Here is a 15,277-nt window from a genome sequence, read left to right as displayed (position 1 = left end):
TGGGACATAAATGCCAATCTTGATATTCCCTTTCAGTGTGGTATTGACCCTTTTGGCTACAGTGACTATTTTTGCTTAGGATGTGTTCTTCTTCCATGATAGCCTCAAACATTGCATAGTGATGCAGGGATGGGGCTGAGGTAGGATTCCATCTCTGATTCAACCAGAAGGAAAACTGTTATTCCCTGTTTTGTTTGCTTACATGTGTTTGCTGTTCTAATTAGGCACCATCTTCCCTTAGGCTGGGCTGACCTTGGTATTCCTAGGTTCCTAGACTGTGGTGAGACTGAAGACCATCCAGCTCTACTGCCAGAGTAATAGAAAGAAAGTACTGGCTGCCACACCCAGGCACAGGAGGTCCAATGCAATCTCATTCTCATTTCAATTAACTTCACAGATAGACTTACTCAAGCCAGGAACTATATAAGGAAGTCAACTTGAATAGAATTCAGATTAAGCAGAGCAGAGGACTGTAAACCACATTCTAACTTCCTGGAATCATCTTTGAGATTTAGGAAAGAAAGAGTTAAGTTAGGAGAATAGAAATATTACACTTCTTTGTTACCTTAAGTAGGTAATCGTGTGTGCGTGTGTGGGCGTGTGTGTGCATGTGCGTGTGTGCGCGTGTGCGTGTATAATTACTTGTTGGTAGTGTGAGATATTGCATCACAGTTATGGGAATATCTTAAAGGTATAATGTGGTATTTTGGACATCCTTTCTTTTTCTTTCTTTTTTTGGTTTTTCCAAACAGGGTTTTTATATGAAACAGTTCTGTCTGTCCTGGAACTCACTATGTAGAGCATGTTGGCCTTGAACACACAGTGATCTGTCTGTCTCAGCCTCCTAAGTGATGGGATTTAAGGCACATTCCACCACTCCCTGGATTTGACAGCCTTTCTGATCAAGACTGTTCCATTTAAAATTCTGAGCGCTACTCAAGAATGCACATGTGCTTCTTTTTATGAACGTGTTTTTGGTAACCTGTTAATTGAAGGTTGCTGGTCATTGACATTTATCATTTTGTATTAAAGTGTTGCTCTGGTGCACTTAGGATGGGAGACAAGGGTGAAATTGAAAATTTGAGGTTCAGCAACAACAATTCTACATTTTTCAAGGATGAACAGATACCCCTGTGCTACTGCATACCTTGCTGTTTTCTTATTTCAGGTCTTGTCACACTCAACAAAGAATTTTTCTCCCTGTTGAGTCAAGTCTGTTACACTCACATCTTCTCTTTGTTGTGATGTCTAGAAGAATTTGTGTGGGAGTACAATGAAGTATTTACTCCTAAGAAATAGTGAAAACATCTGTAACAAGACTCTTAGTTAATCTTTGACTTATTTATGTCTTTTCTCTTTCACTTCTAGAATTAACACATCCACAAATTGCTTAAACCTATCTTCAAGTCACAAGAGAGATACTTGACTGACAAAGTTGAATTTTTGAGGACTCTCAACAGAATGGCTTCACACCTCAGAGATTCCTTTAAGCACCAGTCACCAGAAGGTGCCCCATCATTAGACTGCATGGAATTTATTCCAACCCAGGTTTCTCCTGTGCAGTCAGAAGAAGGTATCTCTAACTCCCCAATTGCTCAGCCCAGCTTTCCCCCAACTGACAGTGGCACTTGTGCAAAGCAGGAGCTACAAGATCTCTGGGAGATTTTTACATCCTGGTTGCAGCCAGAAAAGCAGAGTAAGGAGCAGATGATTTCTCAGTTGGTCTTGTACGAATTTCTTGTCAGTCAGCAATGTAAGTACAAGTTTTCCTTTAAAGAGAAATGGGAATCAAGTGGTAAAAACATCAAGAAATTCATGGAAGGTCTGACTGAAGAGTGCTTGAAGCCTCCTGTCATGGTGAGTACCTTGATTGATAGATGGTTAAGACGGCAGTCAGGACAGTGATTTATATTTGAGCAATAGTAAAAAGTTGTTATAGATTTTTAATTGCTATGACTATATCACTGCCCCCACCACCAACATATTTCCAAAGGAAACTATCTACTCTTCTAAATTAATATGAATAACACAGAAAAGAGCCCATGGATTGTTGGATGGATATAATTATGATGAAATTATTTATATGGTGTCAGAGACACTGGGAGAAGACATCTGGGTAAAGCCTTTATCAGTTTAGTATAGATACCTTGGGGTTTGAAGATGGCTCATTTAGGGAGCTGGTTACATTCTGATTAGGAGTATAGAGTTTCCATCTCATCAGACATTTAAGATTCTGATTCTCAGAAGTAGCATGTTATCCCAGGACCTGTGAGGCAGAAACTGGGGATTTAATTGGCTTAATATTCATCCAATTTGTCTGCTACTAATCATTAAGCTCCTCTGTCTACAAAACTTAAGTGGCAGGATGGTAGAGTCTGATGTCTGATGTTGAAATATGGCTATCAAATGCCTGTTTAACATTCACACACCCATAAGATATGCCTTATTTGTAATGGTGATGCAATTGATAATTTCAAAACTCAATAGAGATGTAATTACATTGGTCTTCTTTCAGGGTCTAGGTTTGCATAATGCTCAATCACTTACAGAAATGGCAAAAGTGGTGAAATTTTTCAAACACACCATATACACATTTCTAATGTCATTGTACAAATCTCTTCCTGATTAGACCTATCAAACCTTGCTGTATTTCCATAAGACAGCAATTTTGTCATAGTAGCCATACCTTGGCTTGAGGGGGATAATCCTTGGACTAATGAGAAGCCTTTCTTAAAGGGGGAAAGTGTAGCAGGACTCTTAAAAGTTCTTATTAATAAGAATCAACTGGAGCCAGGTATTGGGTCAACACTGGAAGATCGGAGAAGCAGAACAAGCCACAGCAATCTCACCTTGACATTTCCTCAGCTGATCAATCCTCTTTATTCAGACTGGAAGCTTGTGAGTCCTCATCCAGAATGAATCTCAGCTGAACTGCTGCTCAAAAGCCTAAAAGCTGAACCAGCTTACAGTTCCTCAGCCTCATACCTTAAATACCCTTTCTGCCTGCTGCCTTTACTTCCTGGGATTAAAGGTGTAAGTCACCTTTCTTGGCTGTTTCCAGTGTGGCCTTGAACTAACAGATCCAGGAGGATCTCTGAGTTTGGAAAGCTAGGATTAAAAGCATGTGCTACCACTGCCTAACCTCTATGTTTAATATTGTGATTTTCTGTTCTCTGACCCCAGATAAGTTTATTATTACAGTGCACAATATTTCGGGGAACACAATACCACCACAGGAAAGTCCCTATTTTCCAGTTTGGATCAAACTCATCTTTCCACAAATGCATTGAACATTTCGAGAAAATGTTGTGGCCAGGCATTCTAGAAACCTAACTTTACCTTGTCTCTGAGAACAGTGACCCAACACTTGCAAATATATAGTGAATAGGGACATTTGAGAACATAACTCTGAATGACAGAATAACACCATTAGAGATGAGAAATAGACAAATGAACTAACCCATAGCCCAGTGATCCAATGCAATCAGGTGGAGGGCAGGTTTTCTCTCATCCACAGATCCACAGTTTCTGCACAGAGTTGAACCCAGCATGCACAGGGTGACTAAGGTATTGGTATCTTCATGTTGTTGATTTCATTGAAGATACTGTGCTGAGTTCCAGTATCATATAGAAATGTTGAGGATGAATTATGATTTTCATCTGATGTCCCTGGTTCTGCCTTAGAGTAGGAAACCAGGAGGCTTCAATTATTAAAATTCAGAATTTTATCAGCTGACAAGAATTCCAACAGTATTTATGCATTTTCTCATTGATGTTTCCATTGTTGGCTTACTTGTGGATGTTTTCTCCCACAGCATTTGGCTCTGGAATCCTTCTGCTCATGATATGTTCTCTAGTCTTTCTTTTCCTTGTGAAACTTGTAAATTGAGTGATTTAGGCTTCAAGATTTCAGCATTAAAGTTTCATGGGTTGTGGTTATGGAGATATTTTAGTCTTTTGAATCTTCTAAGATTCTAGTCCTTTGTGGACTACATTATTTTGAATTAGAATAATAATGTTCCTTTTGTTTCAAATAAGGTCCTATTCTAAAGTTGCATAAGTCCTGTATACCTTAGAAACAGATGACAGAACTCAGATGATAGCAATGTGATATCCTGACAACATGAAACACTCCCACCATCTCAGCACCTAGGAAGTATGAACAGGTGATTCAGAAGTTCAATCATTCTCAGTTACAGAGTGGGCTCAAGGCCACCTTGGCCTACATGAGAGCCTCTTTTTTTCTTTTCATTTTCCTTTATTAAGAAATTTTCTACTCACTCTACATACCACTCCCAGATCCCACCTCCTCACTCCTCAAACCTTCCAGCCTTACCTCTCAAGCCACGCCACATCTCCCAAATCAAGGACTCCCATGGGGACTCAGCAGAGTCTGGAACACTGAGCCTAGGCACGTCCAAGGCCCTTGCCACTGCAACAAGGCAGTTCAAGTCATCACAGCACAGGCGCCAGACTCCCAAAAGCCTGCCCATGCACCAGGGTTGAATTCTGATCCCCCTGCCTGGGTGTTCCTCAAACAGTTTGAGCCAAACTACCATCTTCCACATCCAGAGGGCCTAGTCCAGTCCCATGGGGGTCCACAGCCACTAGTCTACCGTTCATGGGCTTCCACAAGTGTGGCTGTGCATCTCTGCATGTCTTCCCATGGTCTTCCCACCATGATCTGACGTTCCCCACCTGCAGAATCCCTCCATTCTCTTATCAATTAGATTCCCAGAGCCCAGCCAGCTACCTGGCTATGGATCTCTGCATCTGCCTCCATCAGTCACTGGACGAAGGCTCTATGATGATGGTTAGGGTATTCCCCAGAGTGGACCAGTTCAGTCACCCTCTAGACCACTGCCAGCACTCCAATTTGGGGTCATCCTGTGGATTCCTGAGAGCCTTCCCGGCTCTAGGCCTCTTCCTATTGCCTTGATGTCCTCATCTATCAGGGTATCTCCCTCCCGGCCCTCCCACTCAGCCCTGTTCCAGCTCAACCCTGCCATTTTCCTCTGTTCTATGAGAGCATTTCTAAAAACAACAAAACCAAAGATACAAAACACATACAAAGTAAAAACCAAGAGTTAGCTTTTCATATTCCAACACAGCTGAGGCACAAGAAAATGACATTAAAACCAACTTTATGAAGATGACAGAGATTCTCTTTTGTGTTAAGAAATTTTTTATCCATGTTATATACCAATCACATCCTCCTCTTACCTCCTCCTTCCTCTTCAGCCTCCCCCACAACGGATCCCCCTTTCTTTCCTTCAACAAGTTATTCTTTCTGTGGTGCTAGACAAGCCCTAATTCTGTCTAACCAAAGCAACAGATAGGTCTGTGAAGAAATACAGGTGGGAACAATTTGCTGAGCTTAGAAAGGGCCTTTCAAAAATAATAAGCCAAACAAACTCATGTTAATTTGATTTTTTTTTTTTTGTACAGAGATGCCTCTAAAAATAAGAACTTGTAAAAGGTCATGCATGTAAGATTTCTCCTGGGCAATCACCCCAGCCTTTCGGTGTAATATGAAGTATCTCAGGAAAATGACTCAGAAAAAAGGCTTGGACCTACATTCGGTAATAAAATATTAATTCTCAGAGACATGAAGGATACAACACATATGTGTTCAGATTACTTTGGATCTCACTGGGCAAAGTGTTGTTTATGGATCAAGGCTTTTGGTTATTCCCTCTCATATGTAGACACTACAATTCACAACCTTAGATTGCACTATTAACATATGTTTTAAAATAAAAAATAAAGAAAACTCTCACACCACCTTGTGGCCCATTCAGTTGATCTTACTATCTCTAAGACTCAATCTCCTACTTGCTGTGTTCAGTATCACGAACTCTCTCGAGGGTTCATCAAATACTTTAAATTGTGTTCACTTATGTTCTTTGCATATATTCATTGCTTCAAGAAAATAAACTTTAGGCCTCTTTTATGATAACTTGTCCTAGAAGAACACTTCTCATTTTGGTCAAAGGAATTGGCCTCCTCTGGTGTTCTCCAGTCTCCGAGAGTGTGTACACCCCAATAGTGCAAGTATTTCCCATTGAGTGGATAGTAGCTTTATTGTCTCCATGCTGAGAGAAAAGAAGGTAACAGATGGAACTTCATAAGGAACCTCACATTCTGACTTTAGTGCTATTGTTAAGGGGCATTGACATATTGTTTTCTAAATAACTGTGACACATCAAACTTTGCAAGCCTTTGTTGGAGTAGTTCAGAGCATCTGTGACTACACTGTCAAGTTTGTTTCATTTTATAATCACATTTTTACACTTTCTGATGTTTCTCCATTTCACAAGAAGGAAAATTTTCCTTACTTTAGTTGGTATGAAGCTCAATATTATTTTAAATATTTTCTTCTTTTATTCTTAGCCTCTTGTGGATTTCAATATTTGTAAGCTCTCTCTGCATATTACAGATTTTATTACTTGTTTCTCCTACACAAGAACATCCGAAGAATTTATTGTCATTTGTTGTTCCTTCTGGTCGGTAGATTGTCCTATCTTATTACTGCATCTTTTTTTGATAAAATACAATTTAGATGTGAATGTGCTTTGCAGAAGGAAGTTTGCTAAATGCTTCAGTTTATCTTGCTTTCGAATTTCAGGAGAAGGTTTTGTTTTCTTCTGCCAGAAAAGGTACCATTGTGATATTGGGAAATTGTGAAAGGTTAAAGGATGAGAGAATGTTGTTACATAGGTAGGAATATTTGGGTTTGACCATTTAACTGTGGGTACATGGTGTGATGTTTCTGGTACGACATGTACAGTAAGCACTTTGGGGCATGTGGATTAGCAGGGGTAGGCCTGGATCCAAGGGCACTGCTAGGAAAGGCAGGCATTCCGTCCTCAGAATGTCTTCACATCCAGAAAACAGTCTTATCTAGCATGAGAATATGAGTAAAATTGTAAGTAAAAACTCTTTAATAACTCTTGCAATTTTTAAATGAGCTTGATATTATCTCAAACCTTGATAATTTTAATAATTTAACAATTAGAAAAATAATAAAACGCCAGGCAGTGGTGGTGTGAGCCTTTATTCCCAGCACGTGGGAGTCAGAGGCAGGTGCATCTTTATGAGTTCGAGTACCGCCTGGTCTAGGAAAGTCACAAAGCTACACAGAGAAACCCTGTCTTGAAACCACTCCCCCTTAAAAAAAAAGAAAAAAGAATAAATCATCTCATTTTAAGTTCCTGAAAAATTATTGAAATATGGCTACAAACTTAGATGAAGCACTTACAAAACATGAAATGGGAAAAAAGTTTATTGCTGTTGCTCTTTCTTATCTACCATAATAAAAAGATTCTCTTGCTGAAGAAACCACACACATGGGTCATGGGACATAAGATGTCAAGTTTTTATTAATCAAACAGCTTCATCCCTGCTGGATGGCTTTTGTAGCACCTGAGATGCTTTTAGGGTGCTGGAGGAATAACGTTCCCAATAGTCATCCCCAGCTCTGAACACTGTGAATTATTATAATGATTGGCATAAGAAGACAATGACATGGTACATTGCTGACAAAATTATTATTGGGATTAGCAGCAACTTTCTGCTTGGATTTAGGGTGTCTTCCACAGGAGACCTGGTGCTGCATATCTGGCAAGGAATTCATAATTTGAGGATATATAGATCCCATGGATGAAATTACTGCTCTAAATTTGCTAAATTATCATAGTGTCAAACAACCCTCTACAATCATATATCTTTACCTCTAGTGGATTGCAACATTCAAAACTCAGAGAAGTTTCTTTGTGCTGAGAAGGAGGTTTTCACACTGACCAAAGTGCACATTTCCTTGATGTCTTTGCACACAAATAACTTCTTGAAATGTTAAGGTTTTTGGTTTGGAGATTTATTTGTTTAGTCTTTTTTTGTCACTTGAGACATGGTTTCATGGTGTAGCCCTGTCTGTCCATGACCTGATGGAAATTATACTTTCTCTGCTTCTCAAGTGCTGAATTAAATGTGATAACCACCTCACCTGTTTGATTGAGTCTTTATTTTATTAACATGTACTCATTTCCCAGTTTGTTTCATTCCAAATTTTCACTCCTTTGAGCTTGGTATTAACTGCAAATTTTATGATTGATACTGAGTTGTAAGCAAACTGTTGCCAAGTTGTCTAGTCATGTTCCTAACAGCAGAGGCAGTGTGCATCTGTGGAGACAATGTATGTGTTGGACCTGTTTCAGTTAGGTGTGAGGTCTGTTTAGGACTCAATAAAAAAATAACAAAACACACTAAATGTAAAATTACACTGTTCACAGCATCGTTGGTGAAGGGTGGTTGTCTAGGACTAGTAGACATTTGGAGGGACAAAGAATTATAGATGATGAAAATAAAGTGAAAAAGCACTTAGAGGTAATTAAGAGGTAAATACATTTCAAAAAGCTTAGTCTACAGTGATTGGTTCTAAAATCCTTAGATCTAAGTTTGAGACAAATGTTTAGCCATTGTGAAATGTTGCACTATAGTCTAATGAAGCATGTGGAGCTTTGTTGATATATTCAGTTTTTTTTCTTCTTTTAACATTCCCCCATACTTTTATTTTTTGAGACAGGGTTCTCTGTGTAGTTTTGGTGCCTGTCCTAGATTTTGCTCTGTAGACCAAGCTAGCCTTGAACTCACTGAAATCTGCCTGGCTCTAGCTTCCAAGTGCTGGGATTATAGGTTTGTGCCACCCCTACCAGGGTTTTCCTTTATTTTATATACAGACCAGTCCACCCTTCTCCCTGACACTTCCATTTATCCCCCATCCCTTCTACCAGGCTTCCCTATCCATCCACTCCTCCTGTCTCCCTTCATGAAGAGCAGTCCTAACAAGGGCTTCATCATATCATGGCACATCAAATTGAGGTCATGTAAAATGAATCTTAAATGTTCTTATTAAATAAAAAACTTGGATCCTGACATTGCAAAGTATTCTCAAAGGTTAGAGGATCAGAACAATCCATAGCTAAAACAAAACAAAACAAAATAAAAAACAAAAACAAACAAACAAAAAAAAACTACACAGAGAAACCCTGTCTCGAAAAATAAAAGAAAAAAACAAACAAAAACAACAAATAATAAATAAATAAAAACCAAGAAACCATGTAAAAGAATTAATAAACAGTCTTAAAAACAAAACAAAACAAAACAAAACAAAAAACAGAGCCAAATACAGAGGTGTAAGCATAGAGATCTGAGCAATAGCTGCCAACTAACTTTAGCTCACCAAGTCATTAAAGCTTCCCAAGTGTGTCTCTTCTTGTCTAACTTTGTGCCTTTATTGCCTGCCTGTTCTGCCTTCTCATTGGGTGTTGCCCAGCCACATCATTGCCCTTCACTGCCTATCTCCATAGAATTCCAGGTCTCTATATTTGGTACTGGGATTAAAGGCCTGTGTCCTTGAACACACAGTGACTCTGCCTGACATGTGATCAGATTAAGGGGATGTGCTACCACTGCCATCTGTTTATGGCTGGCTATGACCTCTGATCTCCAGGTAAACATTGTTTATTAACATACAATAAAATATCACAGAACCAGATATTGGGTGAACAACTGAGAGATTGGAGGAATAGCACAAGCTGCAGATAACCTCGCCTAGACATGCCTCATTGCATCCTGTTTCCAAGAATCTTCATACTCTAAAAGCTTCTGAGTCCTCACCCGAATGTATCTGAGCTAAACAGCTTCTAAAATGTCTAAAAGCTTAATAGACCCTAGTTCCTGGTCCTAATCCTTTTATATACCTTTCTGCTTCCTGACATCACTCCCTGGGATTAAAGGTATGTGTCTGGCTGTTCCCAGTGTGGCCTTAGATTCTGCCTGCAAAGTGATAGGATTAGGTGTGTGTGTCACCATTTTCTGACCTCTGTCTAATCTAGTGGGTTTTCTGTTCTCTGACCCCCAGATGAGTTTTATTAGGGTCCACAATTTATTGGGAATATGAAGGCAATACAGATTCCAACTTAGGGTAGGACCACCTGCTGTCTCAGTTCCAGAAAGGACCTCAGGAATGTGCCATGATAGCTCAGGACATATACAGAACAGTATATTCCTACAGACACTTTGTCTGCAGGTTATGGCCTTTGAAGGTATCTAGATAATCCTGATGAGCAGTCCAGATAATCCTGTTCAGCAAATTGTGGTTCCCTAGCAAAAAGTCTAATCTAATGGTTTCAAAAGTGGCTTCTTGCTGAAAGTCTATGCTAACAGTTTCAAAGCCTCAACTGCTTGAACAGTGTGGTTCTCTATCTTACTCATACTAAACTAACTTGTTATTACATTTATTCATGTCATGGGGACACCCAAACGTAAAATTATTTTTGTTGCATCTTCATAATTGTAATTTTGATACTTCTATGAATTGTAATATAAATACCTTATATTCAGGATATATGATGCCTCTGTAAGGGTAACTTGGCCCCCAAAGGAGTTGAGACCCACAAGTTGGGAACCATTGCATTTGAATTTTGGATAACACATGTATGCCACTATGGGCATCAAAAACTGAACCTTGGATTTTAATTTGTGTGTGTGTGTGTGTGTGTGTGTGTGTGTGTGTGTGTGTGTGTGTGTGTGTGTTTCATTTTGTTGTCTTTAGAAAAGCTCTCATGTAGGCAAGGATGGCCTGGAAAAAACTAGGTAGCAGAGAAAGACTGAACATGTGATCCTCCTGCCCATATATTTTAGGAGCAATAGTGTAGGAATGCACAATTCAATCATATTATCTCATTGTTATCAGCAGAATTCTGTTTTCTGACACTCACATGTACAGGTCTTAACACCCAAAATTAGGTACACAGTTCAGTCTGAATTGTGGCAATTCCTCAGGTGACGGTGGTATGTGGATGACTGGCGGAAGCTATGGTTACACAGGGAGCAGGTGTAGGGCTTCTCTCCTGTGTGAATCCTCTCATGAGCCTTCAGATTTATTTTAAGGCTGAAAGACTTTCCACATGTACTACATTGGAAAGTCTTATTTTTCTGATGTATGGCCTCATGTACTTTCAGGTCTGAATGAGTATAAAAGCCTTTCTGACACGTGGTACAGAAAAATGACCTTTCCTTCTTGTGTTTTCTCTGGTGAGCTGAAAGTCTACAGGGATATTTAAAGGTTCTACCACATTCCTCACATTTGTATGTCTTTGGGGTTCTGAGGAGTCTCTTTTGGCGACGCCCACTTGTGGAGCTTACATCATGATTCTTGCAGTGTTCTGTATCCTCAGGCCTGGAGATAATCTCTGGTTGTACCTCCATATGGACATCTTCAGACAAACTTCCTCTCTGAGATTCTTCCTGGTATCTGGAGGTGACTTGACTTGTTCTGCTGTAATCCAGAGGAATTCCATCAGGAACACTCCTATCTTTAGGCTCAGGAAAGTGACCCTCTTGGATAATGGAAAGGGAGTCCATCCCATTTCCAACACTACTATCTCCACCATTTACAACACTAGTGTTCCAGGCATTGTTTGGGCCATCTTCACAGTTTTCGTACCCTGTGAAAATAAGACAGTCTGTAAAAATGTGCCCAAGAAGAGATCCCTGCACAACACCCCTCCTCTGTGTAGCTTCCTGACACTTACCTGTTGTCAATAACCTATCTTGGGAGATGGGCAAGGGTGTCCTTGCATTCTCTGGTATTGAACTTCTTGCTGATTGCTGTTCTTTCAGAAGAGTGATGGTTTCTTTTAAGGACATGTTCTCAGGAAAGAGGGCTTCCTGCCCCTGCCTGGAGACGTGGACCTGTAAACAAATCCAGAGGACAATGGACAACAAATCTGTGGATTTGTGCATGACGGTAAACCTGTCCTCTAACTGATTGCAAGCTTTCACTGGACTATGAGTTTGGTGGTTTGTGTGTCATCTCTAATGGTGTTATTCTGTCATTCACAAGTTATGGTCTCTAAAGTCCCTATTCACAATGTATTTGCAAGTATTGAGTCACTGTTACAGGGGAAAGGTATGGTTAGGTTTCTACAATGTCTAGCCACAACATTATCTTCAACTGGTCAATGCATTGAACAAGGCAGGTATTATGGTTCCAATCCAGAACATAGAGACTTACTCCATCACAAAAGGCTTCTCATTGTTCCAAGGTCTGTCCCCATTTCACCCAACCTAGCACAACCATAACAAAATAGCTCATTTACTGAGAGGACACCTGGGCTAGGTAGGGAAAATCAAGAAGGGAGGTTGTCTGGAGATCAAGAAGGCCCAAAGGAGCCTTTAAAACCTCTGACATAGACTTGGCTATGGTGGGTCTTCCACCTATGGGGCCTCTTTTGTTAATTCATGGGAGTTATCTGTTCTAATAAATTTGTTTCTGTTTAGCAAAGAGTTGTATGGCTAGTGTTTCTCTCTATCTCCTGAATTTCTAGATCCTTCTTTTCCTCCTTCTGTTGCACCCAAAACCTATAGTTATTACTCAGTGCCCAGAACCCTGAACCTTTCTATATTCTTTGTTTGAGAGATGGCTGCTAAGCTATAAGTTCCTACTTCAGCATTCAGCCCTGATTAGTAATAGTTTCTTTCTGGAATTCTTAGGATGTCTACAATAACTTTGTAATAGATGTCCTTTTGGTGTCCTGGTGTCCTATTGGCAATTGTAACTTTCTGCTTTCATGCTCATGACTCTGACATTTTCCCTCTTTTGTAGATGATGATTTCCCATCCCCCACTTCCATCCAATAGTCTGCCAGTGTTCCCTATCTCTCCAAATGTTACCTCACTTTGCTGTGGGAGTGGGTTTTAGTTCCAATACCTGTATTTTTAGTTGCTAAATTTAACTACTAACTCTAGATAAAATCCGTGGTTAATGATGCCCTTAGCATCATAGCCATATTTCTAAGTGGTGTTGTTTTCTATTATTAAGACCTTAATACAACTCAGGTCTGACTGAAACACTTCTAACACATACATTGTTTCCACATAAGCACACTGTCTCTGCTGTAACTTGGAATTCAGTTTCAATCATGAAATCATCACTTTCAAACAAAATCAAAAGAGTGAAATGTTGAACATAACAAACTGAAATGATGACTTGGGCATAGAGTAAACACCTCAAATAAACATCTGGGTGTGGTGGCAGACAGCTTTAATCTGGTACATGAAAAGATCACAAAGGGTGATTCATCTGAATCCTACTCAAGCCAGGTGAACTGAACAAAAGCAAGTCCCAAATGAGAAATCAAAATCTTAACCAAGCACCCACACAAACCAACTGAATGCAAATTTAGAAGTCTAAAGCAATGAGAAGTTATTTCAACAATGACATTTAGAAATGTATGTATGGAGTGTTTGAAAAATTTCAACACCTTGACCATTTCTTTCAGTGACTGCAAATTATGCAAAACTAGATATTTAAGGATGATTCAATGTAACTACATCTAAATTAAGAATTTCTGTTATGAAAATTTAAACTGCAGCACCATTATTCATCAAGGCTGAATTTATGGGCGTGTTGGTGTTTTATATGCATCTAATAGCCTTATTTTAGCATCAGAAAACATATTCTACCATTCTGATAATTCAGTTTTATACATGGAATATTAATGACATGCAGTAGGCAATTTAGAAAACCATTAAGACAATTAGATACCAAGCTTCCACTGCCCAGGTCTGACTGTCAGAATTATCAGTGTGTGCTTCAATTCCAACTAAATACTCATAATTAAATGTAATCACCTACCTAAATAAGCCATCGTCCAATCCCAGGATCTCCATTCTAAAACCTTTAAGTCTTTGCTTAAATAACATCTCCCAGTCTCCGTATCACCATGTAAATAATTTAAATATAATTACATGAATCAAAAATGTCATGGGCTTCTTGCACTGTTAATCTCATTAAATTAGTACATTTATAGTAGTTGATAATCTCCATAGTAAATATATTGTTGAAGTGGGACAGCCTCTCAAATAAATTAACTATATCTTCATACTTGTCCCCAAATAAAATGACTGTCTTGATTCCTAACTTAACCATCTCTCAATCAAGGTACTCACCATGATAGGAGGCTTCAAGCACTCATCAGTCAGATCCTCCATGAATCTCCCCATGTTTCCACCACATGATTCCCACTTCTCTTTTAAGACAAACTTGTCCTTGTAGTGCCCAGTTAGGAGAAACTGAGCCAAGACCAGCTGAGAAATCATCTGCTCCTTGCTATGCTTTTCTGGCTGCAACCAGGAGGTAAACATCTTCCAGAGTGCTTGCAGCTCCTGCTTTGCACAAGAGCCACTATCATATGGGGGAAAGTTGAGCTGAGCAATTGAGGAGTTGCAGATATCTTCTTCCCACTGAAGAGGAGTATCTTGGGTAGGAATGATGTTCATGTTCTCTAATACAAGGCCATTTTCTTTTGACTGGAGCCTAAATGATTTTCTGTGCTTTGAAGCCATTCTGTTGAGAATCCTCAAAAAATTCAACTTTCTCAATCAAGTATCTGTCTTGTGACTTGAAGATCTGTTAATGCAATTTGTGAATATATTAAAGTTTTGATTTAAAAAACCAACATAATTAATAAAAACCAACTAAGTGCCTTATCAATGATGGCTTCTATCTTACTGAGGGTTTACTCTTGCTTTGAAAGACACCATAACCATTGCAACACTTATAAAGCAGATATTCACTTTTGGTGGCTCACTTACATTTCAGAGGTTCAGTCCCTCATTTTGGGGAGCATGCCCTCAAGAAGGCAGAGGGGGTGCTAGAGCTGAGACTGATACATGGTATGTGCTATTGAAAGAATCTCACACATTGATTGAAGGTTGAGAAAAAGACTTCAAATCCCTCCCCAACAGTGATTCAATTACTCTAATTGGTCTGTTCCAGATTAAAAGTGTGCCCTCCACATCAAGGTCTGGATTAAAGGCATGTTTCATCCAGTGTTCTCCAACAAGGCCATATCTCCTAAGAGCACCACTCTCTACGAGATTCTGGGACCCAAATACATTTCAATAACCACAGTTCCATTATTTCTTGAAGTTAATGCTTAAACAGAGTTCTAAACAGTTTATTCTAGAGAGCAGAAAAAAGAGATATTAGAGTAATGACTCATGAGGGAGAAATATCCTGGGTTGAGGATGGGATGATCTGAAATAAGAAAACAGCAAAATGTTCAGAGGCACAAGGGTAGATGTTCCCTCCTTATAAAAGGTGAAGTTATCCAGGTGGTGGTGGTGGCGGCAGCACATGCCTTTAGTCCCAGCACTCGGGAGGCAGAGCCAGGAGGCCTGGCAGATATTTGTGAGTTGAGGCCAGCCT

At 39.5% G+C, this 15,277-nt stretch overlaps 1 protein-coding gene across 1 annotated transcript; it reads right to left on the bottom strand.

Annotated features, from left to right (window-relative positions):
- Window positions 1-10,818: 10,818 nt before the first annotated feature.
- Window positions 10,819-14,346, bottom strand: LOC118575384 (zinc finger and SCAN domain-containing protein 4-like). Its single transcript, XM_036175972.1, has 3 exons — window positions 14,017-14,346; window positions 11,598-11,757; window positions 10,819-11,510 (listed from the first exon to the last, which is right to left on the bottom strand). The coding sequence occupies exons 1-3, from the start codon at window positions 14,344-14,346 to the stop codon at window positions 10,819-10,821; spliced, it is 1,182 nt and encodes a 393-aa protein (XP_036031865.1).
- Window positions 14,347-15,277: the final 931 nt, after the last annotated feature.

The sequence above is a fragment of the Onychomys torridus genome, unplaced genomic scaffold, assembly GCF_903995425.1.
Source record: "Onychomys torridus unplaced genomic scaffold, mOncTor1.1, whole genome shotgun sequence".
Lineage (NCBI taxonomy): Eukaryota > Metazoa > Chordata > Mammalia > Rodentia > Cricetidae > Onychomys > Onychomys torridus.
The sequence above is the reverse complement of the archived record's forward strand: the minus strand, read 5'-3'. Positions and strand labels throughout refer to the sequence as shown.

What these genes read in the sequence shown, in the direction of transcription:
- LOC118575384 (XM_036175972.1), bottom strand. Translation starts at nt 14,346, where the DNA reads ATGAACATCATTCCTACCCAAGATACTCCTCTTCAGTGGGAAGAAGAT. An exon ending in GCTTGAAGCCTCCTATCATG is followed by an intron (nt 11,758 to 14,016) that starts GTGAGTACCTTG and finishes ATTTGTTTACAG; the next exon opens with GTCCACGTCTCCAGGCAGGG. An exon ending in AGATAGGTTATTGACAACAG is followed by an intron (nt 11,511 to 11,597) that starts GTAAGTGTCAGG and finishes TTATTTTCACAG; the next exon opens with GGTACGAAAACTGTGAAGAT.